Source organism: Podarcis pityusensis (genome assembly GCF_964106645.2).
Source record: "Podarcis pityusensis genome assembly, chromosome: 16".
NCBI classification, from domain to species: domain Eukaryota; kingdom Metazoa; phylum Chordata; class Lepidosauria; order Squamata; family Lacertidae; genus Podarcis; species Podarcis pityusensis.
Genome location: NC_138041.1, coordinates 1,674,572 through 1,689,959, shown reverse-complemented (window position 1 = coordinate 1,689,959; position 15,388 = coordinate 1,674,572). Strand labels below are relative to the sequence as shown.

General features: G+C 49.4%; 1 protein-coding gene across 1 annotated transcript; it reads left to right on the top strand.

Annotated features, from left to right (window-relative positions):
- Positions 1-374: 374 nt before the first annotated feature.
- Positions 375-15,026, top strand: LOC308464797 (vomeronasal type-2 receptor 26-like; the record flags this gene model as incomplete). The annotated part of the gene is made up of 6 exons (XM_080984387.1): positions 375-589; positions 1,807-2,098; positions 4,588-5,451; positions 12,414-12,641; positions 13,819-13,945; positions 14,125-15,026. The coding sequence occupies 6 exons, from the start codon at positions 375-377 to the stop codon at positions 15,024-15,026; spliced, it is 2,628 nt and encodes an 875-aa protein (XP_080840513.1).
- Between the last annotated feature and the right edge of the window lie 362 nt (positions 15,027-15,388).

Here is a 15,388-nt window from a genome sequence, read left to right as displayed (position 1 = left end):
CTGAGACTTTGGCTATGATGTAATAAACATCTCCCCACTGCACATCACCAAGAAGCAACAACCCAGCAAAGTTGATTAAGTAATTATCAAAGAAATCATGATCATTTCTTTGACTCTTTGGGGAGTTCCAGTAGCTGCATGAAAACGATGAATCAAGACTTGCAGATACTATTAATATCTCCTGTGATGTTCAGAGCTTGGCCTTACACCAAGGGCTCTGTCAGACTGATCATTGATACTTTTTCCTGCAAAAATCTGGCTTTCGTAACCATCCCAGTGAGACTTTGCCGCTCAGTATCACTCAGATGAAAATGGGCAAAGAGATGAATTGTTGCCTAAAAAATTCCTCTTGCTCCTACCATGCTCTGGGCAGGATGGTACTTTCCATGATCTTGGCATCAGTGCTGCTTCCTCCAGATGAGTGCAAGGCTGCTGTTGCTCCGTGTTCCATCAGTGACCCTCTTCCTATTCTTCACAAATATTTCCAGTCTGGAGATGTTGTTATTGCTGGCATTATGTCTCAAATCTATATAACTTCAAGCATAGCCTTCACTGAACTTCCTACACCTGAACTCTTTGATGACATTCTGTAAGGAAATGTGTGTGTGTGTGTGTGTGTGTGTGTGTGTGTGTGTGTGTGTGTATCCTTAAAAACCTTATCGTATATCTGTAATGAATATATTTCTGCATTTGACATATGATGAAGGTTATGCTCATTACACTAGTGGCCAAAATTGTGGAAAACTTTAGGAAAAGCTGTATTTCTAAGGTTTGGCAGCTCGTAACAACAGTACTAATGCCATGAAATTAAATATTATTAGAAAGATCGTCTAATGCAGAATATAATGCCACAAACTGTGCTGAATAGCCCTGACCTGAATCCAACTGAAAATCTGTGGAGCTGATTAAGAAACCATTTTAGTCAGAAGCAGCCAAGGAATAAAGCACAACTGATAGACGCAATAATGCAATCTCGGTTTCACATTATAACAACTGACAAACTGAAATCTTTGGTTTACTCCATGGGATGCCATTGTTGGGCTGTAATGTCAGCAAAAGAAATAATGAAAAGCTATGAAATACCTTTTATCATGGTTTTCTGTGTATAACATTTTTATTTGGGTATAACTGTTGATAGAATAAGGATAATTCAACACTGTTGCATTATATTATCATTCTAATGCTATATATATTTATGGTATTGATCTAAAAACTACTGATGTTGTGAGCCAGAGATACAGAAATACTTTCCAAAATGTTTTCATAATATTGGCCACGTGTGTATGAATTCCTACCACCCTTTTCCTTCCACGTAGTTCTGGTGTTTATGAGACATGGGGGCAGACCTGATAGCTCACACCCAGTTTGTGGTAAACTTTTTCTTCTTATACGGTAGGCTTATACCAATGTTCAGTTTTTTAAAAAAAATAATTGCAAGGCAGTAAGAAGATAACATCCCCATTCACTTTGTTAAGGCTTTCTGCTCATTTACCATGGTGAGCTAAGGATTTCTTATTGAATATTTGACTTTAATCCAAGCAAAGTCATAATTCATTCAGACTTAGAAGTGATTTTATTGTAAGCTTTTGGTAACCAGACTTCCTCCTCCTCCTCCTCTGTAGAACAGAACTAGTAGCAATCAGGGGCAGGCTGCCTATGCGGTGGCAGGAGTTAGATATTCAGCGCAGCAAAACATCCAGGTTTCAATATTGTGTTTCAATATATTCACACACTTTCCTTCACTGTGGGAATGAAATCCATTTTTGTGAATGTGAATTGTTATGCACTATGTCGCTCTCCATACAGACCAATGACACAACTCTACCAGCATATCCTGGCTTTGGCATTTGCTGTGAAAGAGATAAATGAAAATCCCCAAATATTGCCCAATATGTCTCTGGGTTTCCACATCTATAACAGCCATTTCAATCCAAGCTGGACCTACCAAGCAGCCATGGAACTTCTCTCCAGCCAAGAAAGACTCCTCCCCAACTACAAGTGTGATGTTCAGGAGACTCCAAAGGTGGTCATTGGGGGGGCAAACTCTGATTTACGTATCCACATGTCAACCATCCTGTCTATGTACAAGATGCCAAGAGTAAGAGTTCTGCATGGAACATGGGTCATCATGAAAGCCATTTACAGTTGCCTTTGACTAAATCTCATTGGGTTGCGTGCTGGTAATTGAATGGCAAAGTGGGCATAGGTTGGTATTTCTCAACCAAAAATGTAGGTTGTGGAAAATATGTCTGCTTCAGTTCCAGACATCCTTAAAAACTCAGGTGGAATAATTCTTCATTTGGACATTTTACTGCTGTTCAGGACTGTAATAAAACATCTGTGGCCTGTGGCACCACAACTGTATGTTTGCTATGCCTGCTGAAAAATCACTTATATCGAAATATTTTCCAAAATAACTTTAACATTTCCAAATCAACAGAGGTAAAGAATATGTGAATCCTTCAGATTAATCAATGTTGATCAAATTGAAATTGAAATCTGGATTTGCATTTAAGTGATATTCGATATCACTTTTTGGTATCACTTTTCCTCTTGTTCAGAAGACATCTGAAGGCACCCCTGTTTATGGAAGTTTTTTAATGTTTGATGATTTATCGTGTTTTTAATATTCTGTTGGAAGCCGCCCAGAGTGGTTGGGCAACCCAGTCAGATGGATGGCATACAAATAATATTGTTGTTGTTGTTTTAAAAAATATGCATTTAGCTGCTGTATGGGTCTTCCCTTGTAATGAATGAAAGCATCCAAGCTGGTTTTAGCCACCAAATGTTCTCACCTGGTGCTCAGCAACAGCTGCATTTCACATGGATGTGGATTGGCTTGGTTTATCTGATGGGTGGTAGTTGAGCATTATTTGTGCAAGGTTTGGGAAATCTGTTTTGATTTTATGGGGGGGGGATCCATAAACAAGCTCTTGCTGGTTAGTTCAGTGAAATTGTGGAGAATGGCCCTGAAATAGTTGTGATAGAAAGCACAGCCAAGTGGTGGGAATGTTGAAAATCACACCAGTATGGTAGTGAGAACGTGGCTCAATACTGCAGAAACAGATGATGTACCAATACTAACCATGGCAAAAGTTTGGAATTAGAACAGTCCAGATGGATTTCATATCATAACCTATCCAAAGGTGGTGGGAAATAGCTTTCCTACATGGTTCTCTATCCTTCGCAGTTGACACAAGGAATCATCTAGGGTTCCAGAATTTATTCAGACGAGAAACCTTACATGCAGCAGGGGGAGAAAGCTTTATCAGGCTTTTCTTTGAACAAGCATTTACCAGTTATTTCCTTTACTTTTCTTTAGATGTGAAAAGCAGCCAATTCTTCCTTAAACCTAAACTGCAAAATTGCTATATTTGATGTGAAGTCATTAATAGCCAAGTATTTCCCAAATCTGTAGATTCTAAATTTATTTCTGTTTAGATTTTTAAACAGAAATAATGAAAAAGGCAAATCCTCCTGGTTAATATACAGTAGTACCTTGGGTTACAAGAACCTTTTAATGAGGGTGAAAGTGGAGAGCGCAAAATATGGTCTGAAGCTCAACATCAAAAAAATGAAGATCATGGCCACTGGTCCCATCACCTCCTGGCAAACAGAAGGGGAAGAAATGGAGGCAGTGAGAGATTTTACTTTCTTGGGCTCCATGATCACTGCAGATGGTGACAGCAGTCACAAAATTAAAAGACGCCTGCTCCTTGGGAGAAAGGCGATGGCAAACCTAGACAGCATCTTAAAAAGCAGAGACATCACCTTGCCAACAAAGGTCCGTATAGTTAAAGCCATGGTTTTCCCAGTAGTGATGTATGGAAGTGAGAGCTGGACCATCAAGAAGGCTGATCGCCAAAGAATTGATGCTTTTGAATTCTGGTGCTGGAGGAGACTCTTGAGAGTCCCATGGACTGCAAGAAGATCAAAGTGATCCATTCTGAAGGAAATCAGCCCTGAGTGCTCACTGGAAAGACAGGTCATGAAGCTGAGGCTCCAATACTTTGGCCACCTCATGAGAAGAGAAGACTCCCTGGAAAAGACCCTGATGTTGGGAAAGATTGAGGGCACAAGGAGAAGGGGACGACAGAGGACGAGATGGTTGGACAGTGTTCTCGAAGCTACCAACATGAGTTTGACCAAACTGCGGGAGGCAGTGGAAGACAGGAGTGCCTGGCGTGCTCTGGTCCAGGGGGTCATGAAGAGTCGGACACGACTAAACGACTAAACAACAACAACCTCGGGTTACAGATACTTCACGTTACAGATGCTTCAGGTTACAGACGCCGCTAACCCAGAAATAGTACCTTGGGTTAAGAACTTTGTTTCAGGATGAGAACAGAAATCGTGCTCCGGTGGCGTGGCGGCAGCAGGAGGCCCCATTAGCTAAAGTGGTACCTCAGGTTAAGAACAGTTTCAGGTTAAGAACGGACCTCCGGAACGAATTAAGTTCTTAACCCAGGGTACCACTGTATACCAATTAAATAGAGATTGAAATCTGGTTTTGAGTCTAATTGGTGTTTTGATATCATCATTTGTTATCATCTTTCCTTCCTTTATTTTAACAATGACCCTCTTCAGCTCATATATGGATCTTCTCCTTTGACGACTAATGACATTCAAGCCCTTTTTACCCACTGGATATTCCCAGATGGGACTCAGCAATACGAGGGAATCCTCCAGTTACTGCTGCATTTCCATTGGATGTGGATCGGTGTGCTTTTTCAACTCCATGATGACACTGGAGAGAGAGTTGTACAAAATGTTCTCCCCATGTTTGCCCAGAAGGGTATCTGCTTTGATTTCATAGAAAGTTTCCCTAAGGTTACCTCTTCTGGTGAGTTTGATGAAATGGTGGAAGAAGGTTCGAAAACAATCAGCATTATTGTGGGAAGCACTGCCAATGCTGTGGTTGTGCACGGTGAAATTCAAACAATTATGGTAATGAGAATGATACCCAAACTTGCAGAAACAAATGATGTGCCAATACAAGGAAATACAAAAGTCTGGATTATGACAGCCCAGATGGATTTCACCTCATTTCCCATTCAAAGAGGTTGGGACATCACATTCCTCCATGGGGCTCTATCCTTTGCAGTTCACTCTAAGGATCTTCCAGGGTTCCATAAATTTATTCAGATGAGAAACCCTACCTTGGAAAAAGAAGATGGCTTTCTCAGGGTTTTCTGGGAAGAGGCATTTAATTGTGGTTTCTCTGACCCTGCTTCAGAGAAGAAAGATGACAAATTCTGCACTGGGGAGGAGAATATTGAAAGCCTTCCTGGGTCTGTTTTTGAAACGAGCATGACAGCCCACAGCTACAGCATCTACAATGCAATTTATATTTTGGCACATGCTTTGCACACCATGCAGTCCACCAAGTTAAATTGCAGAGCAATGGCAGGTGGAGCGAGAGGGAAACTTACAGATCTTCAGCCATGGCAGGTAATGTTGTCTTCCAGTTAATACAGATGTCTGTAATCAATTCTGGAGCTCAGCCAAAGGGGGCACTTTTCTTGAATACCTCTGTCAGTAGGGGAAACTCACTGCGTGTCAAGGCCCTGAGCCCTCGCCCAGTTGTTGAATAATAAAACACATGGACACCAGTATTTTAGATTTGTGGTCTATGTTCTATGAAATTTAGGCCAAGACTAACTGTAATTCTTAAAAGAACTACATCTTACCTTCACAATGAACATTGCTACAATTGAAATTAGCCTTCACAAAACATTTAAATGAATATTGTGTTCCACAATGTCGAACTTTTGTATATCCTCATGAGCAGGGCTTTTTTCAGCCATAACTCAGGGGAACTCAGTTCTCTCCCCTCTCCAGGGGGCACCATTGCTATTCCAAGGGAACGAGGGAGGTGTTTGTGGTGAGTTCCAGCACCTCTTTTTCTAGAAAATAAAGGTACCCCTGCCCGTACGGGCCAGTTGTGTCCGACTCTAGGTTGCGTGCTCAGCTCGCTCAAGAGGCCGTGAGCCGGCGCCATCTGAGGACACTTCCGGGTCACGTGGCCAGCGTGATGAAGCTGTGTCTGGTGAGCCAGCACCAGCGCAGCACACAGAAACGCCGTTGTGCTGGTCCCGGGGGGGGAAGGTACTAATACCGTAGCCGAAGTTCAGTCCAGAGTCACTAGCAGGGTAGACAATCACTAGATGAGACGCGAGGTCCGAAACAGGGAGCCAGGCGGGGGAGCAGGAACGCTGGTAGGGCAGCAGCAGGAAGCCAGGCGGGTAACAGGAACACTGGTAGAGCAGAAGCAGGGAGCCAGGCGGGGAACAGGAACACTGGTGGGTCAGCAGCGGGCAGCTGGGCGAGGAACAGGAACACCGGAGAGTCAGGAGCAGGAAGCCGGGCGTGGAACAGGCACACTGGGAGTGCAGATCTAGGTCTGGGTAAAGCAGGTACTCCACAACAACGTTGCTCCCGCAACCTGGGACCGGGCTGCCTGACCTTTATCTTCTTCTAAGGCCGGGGGCGGTCCCGGCCCCCAGGAGCCCCGCCTCTCTTGGCCTTAAGGCGAGCACTCCTCCTGGGAGAGACCAGTTCCCTTCGCCTCTCTGCCCTAAGCCTCTGCAGTTCAGGAGAGGCCGAAGGGTTACTGGGCCCCGGGGGAGGCTCACCTGTAGCCACTGAGTCCTCCAGCACCTCTGGGGCCAGAATGGTCTCACCTGGTGCCTGCCCCTGAGGATCTGGCACAGGTGCAGGCTCCTCAGCATCTAGGCCTTGCCCCAGTTCAGCCGGCCCTGGAGGCGGGGACTCCTGTGCCGGCTGGGATTCCTCCGGTTCACTCTCAGACTCGGAATCCCAGGCCATCACACCATCCCCCCCTCCCAGCCCCCCCCCCTCAATTGAGGGTCCGGACCCGGCTTGTTGGGGTACACCGCATGAAACTCTCGGAGGCAGGCAGGCGCGTGGACGTTGGTCGCTGGTTCCCAGGAACGGTCCTCCGGCCCATACCCCTTCCAGTCTATGAGATACTGCAGCTTTCCCCTGCGGTATCGGGAGTCCAGAATGCGTTCCACCTCGTACTCAGGCTCTCCCTGAACCAAAACTGGCTGCGGTCGGGGACGGTTCGGGTGGAACTCGTCGGGTGGGGCCACCGGACTCAGAAGGGACCTGTGGAATACCGGGTGAACCTTCAGGGTTGCTGGCAACCGGAGACAGAATGCCACCGGCGAGACCTGGTGCACGATGGGAAACGGGCCGGTGAAACGGGCGTCCAGCTTCCGCGAAGGTCGAGAAGGGTGGAGGTGGCGAGTGGAGAGCCATACCAGGTCACCGACGTGGAGTTCCGGCCCCACCTGGCGGTGGCGGTCGGCCTGGACCTTGTACGCCTCCTTGGCCTGGCGCAGCTGCTCCATCAACAGCTGTTGCTGGGACTGGAGCTCCTGAAGCCACTCTGTCACCGCAGGGACCGCAGATGCCGGCAGCACATCCGGGAACAACCGTGGATGAAAACCGTAGCTGGCCTGGAACGGGGTCTGCTGGGTGGACGCATTCACCGCGTTGTTATAAGCGAACTCCGCCAAGGCTAGGTGGTCGACCCAGTCATCCTGCTGGTAGCTGCAGTAACACCGGAGGTACTGCTCCAGCACCGCGTTCGCCCGTTCCGTCTGGCCATCAGTCTGTGGGTGGTAAGCAGATGAGAGACAGACCTCTGTTCCGAGGGCCTGGTGCAAAGAACGCCAAAACCGGGACGTGAACTGAACGCCACGGTCGGACACCACACGCTCAGGTAGACCATGCAGGCGGAAGACATGCTGAAGGTACAGCTGAGCGGTTTCCTTAGCTGAGGGTACGGATGGGCAGGGGGCACAGTGCACCATCTTCGTGAAATGGTCGGAGAAAACTAGAAGGCAGGTGTAGCTCCGAGACGGGGGTAGCTCCACTACAAAGTCCAGAGAAACTGTGTGCCAAGGACGTGGTGGAACCGGCAACGGCTGAAGAAGGCCGGGGGGTCGCCCGGTAGGCCCCTTGGCCCGCCTGCAGACATCACAACCAGCGACGTAGCGAGCCACATCAGCCTTCAGACGGGGCCACCAAAACTCACGGCTTACCAGATGGGTGGTCCGATACCACCCAAAGTGCCCCGCTGCTGGAGCATCATGGGTCATCCGGAGAACCTCAGCCCGCAGCGGCCCTGGTGGGATGTACAGGCGCCCGTGGTGCAGCAGAAGACCCTGATGCAAGACCAGCCCTGGATACTGAGGGCATGACCCTTCGGCCAGTTCCCGGAGTCGTTCCTGGGCCCAAGCGTCGACCCGCTGCTGTTCCCGCACCCGAGCCTGCAGTGGCTCAACCTCCTGGGTGGCCAGGAATGCAGCTGGTGGTAGAATCGTGGTGGGTACTGCTTGCTGTACCGTGTCTGCGTTGTCTTCAGGTTTCCGGGACAGGGCATCCGCCTTCTGGTTTTGGGAGCTAGGGATGTAGCGGATCCGGAACTGGAACCGGGAAAAGAACAACGCCCACCGGATCTGCCTTTGGTTCAGCTTGCGGGTGGTCTGGAGGTACTCCAGGTTCCGGTGGTCGGTTCTCACCTCCACCGGGTGTCGTGCCCCCTCAAGATGGTGGCGCCAAACCTCAAAGGCCACCTTGATGGCCAGTAGTTCCCGCTCCCACACGGTATAGTTACGCTCCGCTGGAAGGAGCTGGCGGGAATAAAAGGCGCAGGGTAAGAGTGGCGCTTCCGGTCCGCACTGCTGAGACAAGACGGCACCGAGAGCCGTACTGGAGGCGTCAGTCTCTACCACAAAGGGTCGAGAAGGATCCGGATGCTGCAAGATTGGCGCTCTCTGGAAACAGGCCTTCAACCCTTGAAATGCCTCCTCTGCCTCCTTGTCCCAGGAAAACGGCGTCTTGGGGCGCAGTAGCCGGGTCAACGGGGTGGTGCGATGAGCATAATCCGCAATGAAGGTCCGGTAATAGTTGGCGAACCCCAGGAAACGCTGTAGGTCCTTGCGGTTCCGAGGTGCCGCCCATTCTCGAACCGCTGCCACCTTCCCAGGATCCATCTGCACCCCACCTGGTGAGAGTCGGTGACCCAGGAAGTCCACTGACCGCTGATGGAACTCGCACTTGCTGAGCTTTGCATACAAACGGTGCTCGCGCAAGCGCTGCAGCACGGTCCGGACATGACCCTCGTGGCGCGCCGGGTCACGGGAGTAAACCAGAATGTCATCCAGGTACACCACCACGTACTTGTCTAGCAAGTCCTGGAACACGTGGTTGATGTACCGTTGAAACACAGCAGGCGCGTTGCACAAACCGAAGGGCATAACCAGGTATTCGAACTGCCCGTACCGGGTCCCGAATGCTGTCTTCCACTCATCCCCGGCTCGGATCAGAATCAAATTGTAGGCACCCCGGAGGTCTAGCTTGGTGAACACCTGCGCCCCTTGCACCCGCTCCAGCAACTCCGAAATAAGGGGCAAGGGGTACCGGTCTGGGATGGTAATTTTGTTCAGGGCCCGGTAATCATGGCAAAGGCGGAGCTCCCCACATTTCTTTTTAACAAAGAGCACTGGCGCAGCAGTGGGCGAGGTCGAAGGCCTAATGAACCCACGCTCCAGGTTCTTGCGCAAGAAGTCCTGCAAAGCCTCGCGCTCTGGCTCTGTTAAAGAGTATAAGCGACTCACCGGTAGGGGCGCTCCGGGCTGGAGGTCTATGCCGCAGTCAAAGGACCGATGCGGCGGCAGCTGGTCGGCCCCCCGTTCCTCGAACACGTCGTGATAGTCCCGGTACTCAGCGGGGAGCGTTGCAGCAGCCTCCTCAGTGGGCGCAGCTGCTAGCATTTCAGTCTCAGCAGGAGAACTTGGGTCTGGGAAGTGTACAGTCCGTTTGACCCAGTCAATCTGCACATTGTGAGCCTCCAGCCAGTCCATCCCAAGCACCAGGGGGAACCGGGGCATGGAGGCAATATCCAAAGTTCGCATCTCACGGTGCTGCTGGAGGCACAGGACCAGGGGCTGAGTCTCCTGAGTAACAGCACCCGAACGCAGGAGCCGCCCGTCGATTGCCTCCACCTGTACCGGTTCTGGCTTGTTCTGAAGTGGCACCCGATGATGGGCAGCAAAAGCAGCGTCCATATAGGAGCGGGTTGCCCCCGAATCCACTAGAGCATGGGTAAGAATCCAGGGTCCACCTGGAGGGTATAGACGTACCGGAACCATAAGGTGTTGTAGTTCAATTGGTGCGGCCCCATTCTGTGCTGTTTGGGACCCCAGGTAGCCAGGGCCATCAGCTACTGGGGTTGGCGGTTTCCCTGTGGCTGGCGTTTCTCAGGACAGGACCGGGCATAGTGTCCGCTTCCGCCACAATAGAGACATAAATTCCCCTCCCGACGCCGCGACTTCTCTGCGGGGGAGAGGCGTGGCCGCACTGCCCCAAGCTGCATAGGTTCCTCCAATGACTCAGCTGTGCCTGTGGGGCTGCTGGTAGAAACTGGTGCCGAGAACTGAAAGTGCCGGCGGCCCCGAGCCTGACGACGGTCCTCTAGCCGATCGTCTATCTGTAGACTCCGTTGAATGAGGGTGTCTAGCGTGGTGGGGCGTTCCATTGTGGCCAGCTGGTCCAGTATCTCGTCTGAAAGCCCCTCGAGATACTGGTCCCGAAGAGCAGAGTCATTCCAGGTCAAGTCCTGTGCCAGCAGCCGGAATTCCGTGGTGTATGCGGCCACCGTGGACTTGCCCTGTTTCAACCGCCGAATCACCCGGTTGGCTTGACTCCCCTTCTGGGGGTTGCCGAACGCGGCCTCCAACAGATTGCAAAACCCCACATAGTCCACCAGCAAGGGGGAGTCTTGCCTGAGCAGCGGCAACGCCCACTGGGCCGCCTGGTCCTTTAACAAACTAATCAAAAAGTGCACCTTGGTGCGGTCGTCAGGGAAGTTCCGGGCGCGCCCCTGAATATACAGCTTGGCCTGGGCAAGGAACATGGGAAAGCTGGCCGGGGCCCCATCAAATTTCTCAGGCAAGGCCACTGGGTACTTGCCAGGAGCCGGGGCGTCGGCCCCAGGAGCCGGCAGGGCGTCCAACCGCTGCTGAAGTGCCGTAACCGCGTTACTGAGCTGCTGCACGGTGTGCGTCAAGGCCTGGTTCTCCTGGGCTATTGCCAACAGTGTAGCCGCTTGGTCGGCCATGGCCTCTGACTCTTCCCGAACGCACCCCAACAAAGAGGGAGTGCGGGTGTGGCGGGAGCAAACTGTGCTGGTCCCGGGGGGGGGGAAGGTACTAATACCGTAGCCGAAGTTCAGTCCAGAGTCACTAGCAGGGTAGACAATCACTAGATGAGACGCGAGGTCCGAAACAGGGAGCCGGGCGGGGGAGCAGGAACGCTGGTAGGGCAGCAGCAGGAAGCCAGGCGGGTAACAGGAACACTGGTAGAGCAGAAGCAGGGAGCCAGGCGGGGAACAGGAACACTGGTGGGTCAGCAGCGGGCAGCTGGGCGAGGAACAGGAACACCAGAGAGTCAGGAGCAGGAAGCCGGGCGTGGAACAGGCACACTGGGAGTGCAGATCTAGGTCTGGGTAAAGCAGGTACTCCACAACGACGTTGCTCCCGCAACCTGGGACCGGGCTGCCTGACCTTTATCTTCTTCTAAGGCCGGGGGCGGTCCCGGCCCCCAGGAGCCCCGCCTCTCTTGGCCTTAAGGCGAGCACTCCTCCTGGGAGAGACCAGTTCCCTTCGCCTCTCTGCCCTAAGCCTCTGCAGTTCAGGAGAGGCCGAAGGGTTACTGGGCCCCGGGGGAGGCTCACCTGTAGCCACTGAGTCCTCCAGCACCTCTGGGGCCAGAATGGTCTCACCTGGTGCCTGCCCCTGAGGATCTGGCACAGGTGCAGGCTCCTCAGCATCTAGGCCTTGCCCCAGTTCAGCCGGCCCTGGAGGCGGGGACTCCTGTGCCGGCTGGGATTCCTCCGGTTCACTCTCAGACTCGGAATCCCAGGCCATCACAGCCGTTTACCTTCCCGCTATAAAGCGGCACCTATTTATCTACTTGCACTTAGGGGTGATTTCGAACTGCTAGGTGGGCAGGAGCTGGGACCGAACGACGGGCGCTCACCCCTCCGTGGGGATTCAAACCACCGACCATACGATCAGCAAGTCCTAGGCACTGAGGTTTTACCCACAGCGCCACCCGCGTCCCTTTTCTAGAAAATAGTACAGCTCATTAATTCGTTTTTCCTTTTTAGCTCCATCCATTTTGGATAAGCTTGATAAAGTGACTCATTAAAAGAGACGCATTAAAAACACAGAGAGAAAGACACTAACATACATCTTTTAAGGAGACCATGAACTATACCTCTTAAATGTTAAAGATAAACACTCTGTTTGTACAAATATTACTTATATTTAATTATTTTTGGCATCTTCATTTATTGCTTTTTTCCTCTTCAAACTTAGGTCCACCACTTTCTGGGAAGAGTTTCATTTAATAATAGTGCCGGGGAAGAAGTTTCCTTTGACCAAAATGGGAAATTAATAGCTGGATTTGATATAGTAAATTGGGTCACATTCCCAAATCAGTCATTTCTGAGAGCCAAAGTTGGAACAATGGACCCACAAGCTCCCCCAGAAAAGAGGTTAACCATTCATGATGATGGTATCATGTGGCCCAGCTGGTTCAACCAGGTACGAAGTTGTTCTGGATTTTCTCTAGTTTTTTGCTCAGTCCAAAATCTGCCTCACTGCAACACATTGAATCACCATCAATTATCAGACTAGATATATTAGAGAAAACACCTGTCTGTTCGAAAGAAAGCTATTGTGTTTCCAAGTCTCTTTGCAGAGGTATCTGAGCTGCAGAGTGTCACTAGTCCATTAAATTCAAAGTAGCCCAGTATGTCTTTTAATTAGAATATCCTTCCTTCCTTCCTCCTTTCTTTTTTCTTTCCTTCCTAGTATTTTGCATGCGCGCACACCACCAATCCATTCTGGAGTTATTTGGCCCCAAATCAAGTGGGGATAAGGCAATGTTTGATTAGGGTTCTTAAAACTCCAATTGAACATACTGTCAGAAATGCTCTCCACCTTTCTTTAGACCATACTTCAGACCCCTGCAGTCAGGATTGGACCATTTACTCAGAAGTTGGTGAGCAGAGGGCTCAATCCTCCTCAATTTGATGGCACCCCAGGTCCAGGAGCGGCAGCAAGATTGTGCGCAACCTCGCTGCTGCTCCCGGAGCTTGCGGGGCTGGGTGCTGGGGGCGGGGAAGCCCGAGCTTCCCCCGAGCCCAGCCTCCAGAACAGGCAGCTATCCGCAAGCCTGCCGAGCGCAGCAGGAACTCCCGCCGCACTCCGAAGGCTTGCGGATGGCTGCCTGAAGCCTGCATTCACTCCATAGGACGCACACACATTTCCCCTTCATTTTTGGAGGGGGAAAAGTGCGTCCTATAGAGCAAAAAATACGGTAAATTGTAGGGCACATGCAGGTGATGAAGAAGGTAACTCTAGAAACAAACAGCACTGAAAGATTGCATCAAGAGCCAATGTTTATGTCAAAAATGCTTGAACAATTTCTATAATGAGATATTGACCCAATAAGCTTTCACCTGAACATTTTCTATTTTGATAGAGATTAGCACTGCCATGCTAATATCAGTAGAAATTTAAATACTTACTAATATGGCTTTCATAAAGGGAAATGTACTGGAGTTCCAATGCTATAATTAGTGCTGGATTAAAGGTCATCTTTAGAAAAAAGCACAAACCTCTAGCAAGCTATTGCTTTACTCTCATGTTTACTATTAGAAGATAGGTCAGTGAGATGCAAACTCCTAAACAATTTCCTTCTTTCATTTATGAACAGGCACAACCCACTTCTCTGTGTAATGAGAATTGTCATGTAGGTTATAGAAAGAACAAGAAGGAAGGAAAGCCATTCTGCTGCTATGATTGCCTTCCGTGTCCAGAAGGGATGATCTCAAACAAGGAGGGTAAGGAATCCATCACAGGCTTTAATTTTACCTGTGCATCAGAAGCTCCTTTCTCTAGTGGGAAAACAGTATGGAAGTAGCAAATATACATTCTGGCATCTCTTAGATGCACTGTGCCAATTTGGGGAAAGAAGACCTTTTTAAAAAATAAGATTTGTTTCTTCCTTTTTCATTTTCAGACATGAATGACTGTTTAGAATGCCCTGGAGATCAATATGCAAACAATGAACAGGATGGCTGCCTCCCCAAAGACAAAACATTCTTGTCTTATGGAGAACCGTTGGGGATCAGTTTGGCCACGTTTGCCCTCTTCTTTTCCTTCATCACAGCTTCGGTGCTTCAGATATTCACAAAGCACAGAGATACTCCCATAGTTAAAGCCAACAACCGCAACCTCACTTATATTCTCCTCCTTTTCCTCCTGCTCTCCTTCCTTTGTGCTCTGCTCTTCATTGGCCAGCCTCAGGAAGTCACCTGCCTCCTTCGACAAACTGCTTTTGGCATGATCTTCTCAGTGGCAGTTTCTTGCATATTGGCCAAAACTGCCATTGTGGTTCTAGCTTTCATGGCCACCAAGCCAGGGTCCCGAATGAGGAAGTGGGTAGGGAAGCCACTGGCCAGCTCCATTGTTCTTTCCTGCTCCCTTATTCAAGCCACAATCTGTAGCATATGGCTGGCCACTTCTCCTCCTTTCCCAGACGTTGACATGCACTCAATGATTGAAGAAATAATACTAGAATGTAATGAAGGTTCCACTATCATGTTTTATTGTGTCCTGGGATTCATGGGTTTGCTGGCCATTGTGAGCTTCACGGTGGCTTTCCTAGCTAGAAAGTTGCCTGACAGTTTCAACGAAGCCAAATTCATCACCTTCAGCATGTTGGTCTTTTGCAGTGTGTGGTTGTCCTTTGTTCCAACCTACTTGAGCACCAAGGGCAAAGACATGGTGGCTGTGGAGATCTTCTCCATCTTGGCCTCCAGTTGTGGGTTACTGGGCTGCATCTTTACCCCCAAATGCTATGTTATTTTACTGAGGCCTGAGCTGAACAGCAGGGAGCAGTTAATAAGAAGACAGTTTTAAATAATCCAGAAGTCTGAATCATGCTCGTAATTCTGGATGTCTGTTCTTGCTATTTTATTTACATGTATATCATTAGAAATTAGGAATACCCTTGTCCCTAGAAATTAAAGAATCAACAAAAAAAAATTAACCGGTAAACAATAGTAAACAATTAAAAGATCTGGAGAAACCCCAAAGAGCTCCTTTAGGAGAAATTATGAGGACACAATCAGGGCAGTAGTGAATTACTTGATTATTTCCATTACTGCCACTGACGAGGATCCGTACAGTGGTGCCTCTGGTTACAAACTTAATTCGTTCCGGAGGTCTGTTCTTAACCTGAAACTGTTCTTAACCTGAAGCACCACTTTAGCTAATGGGGC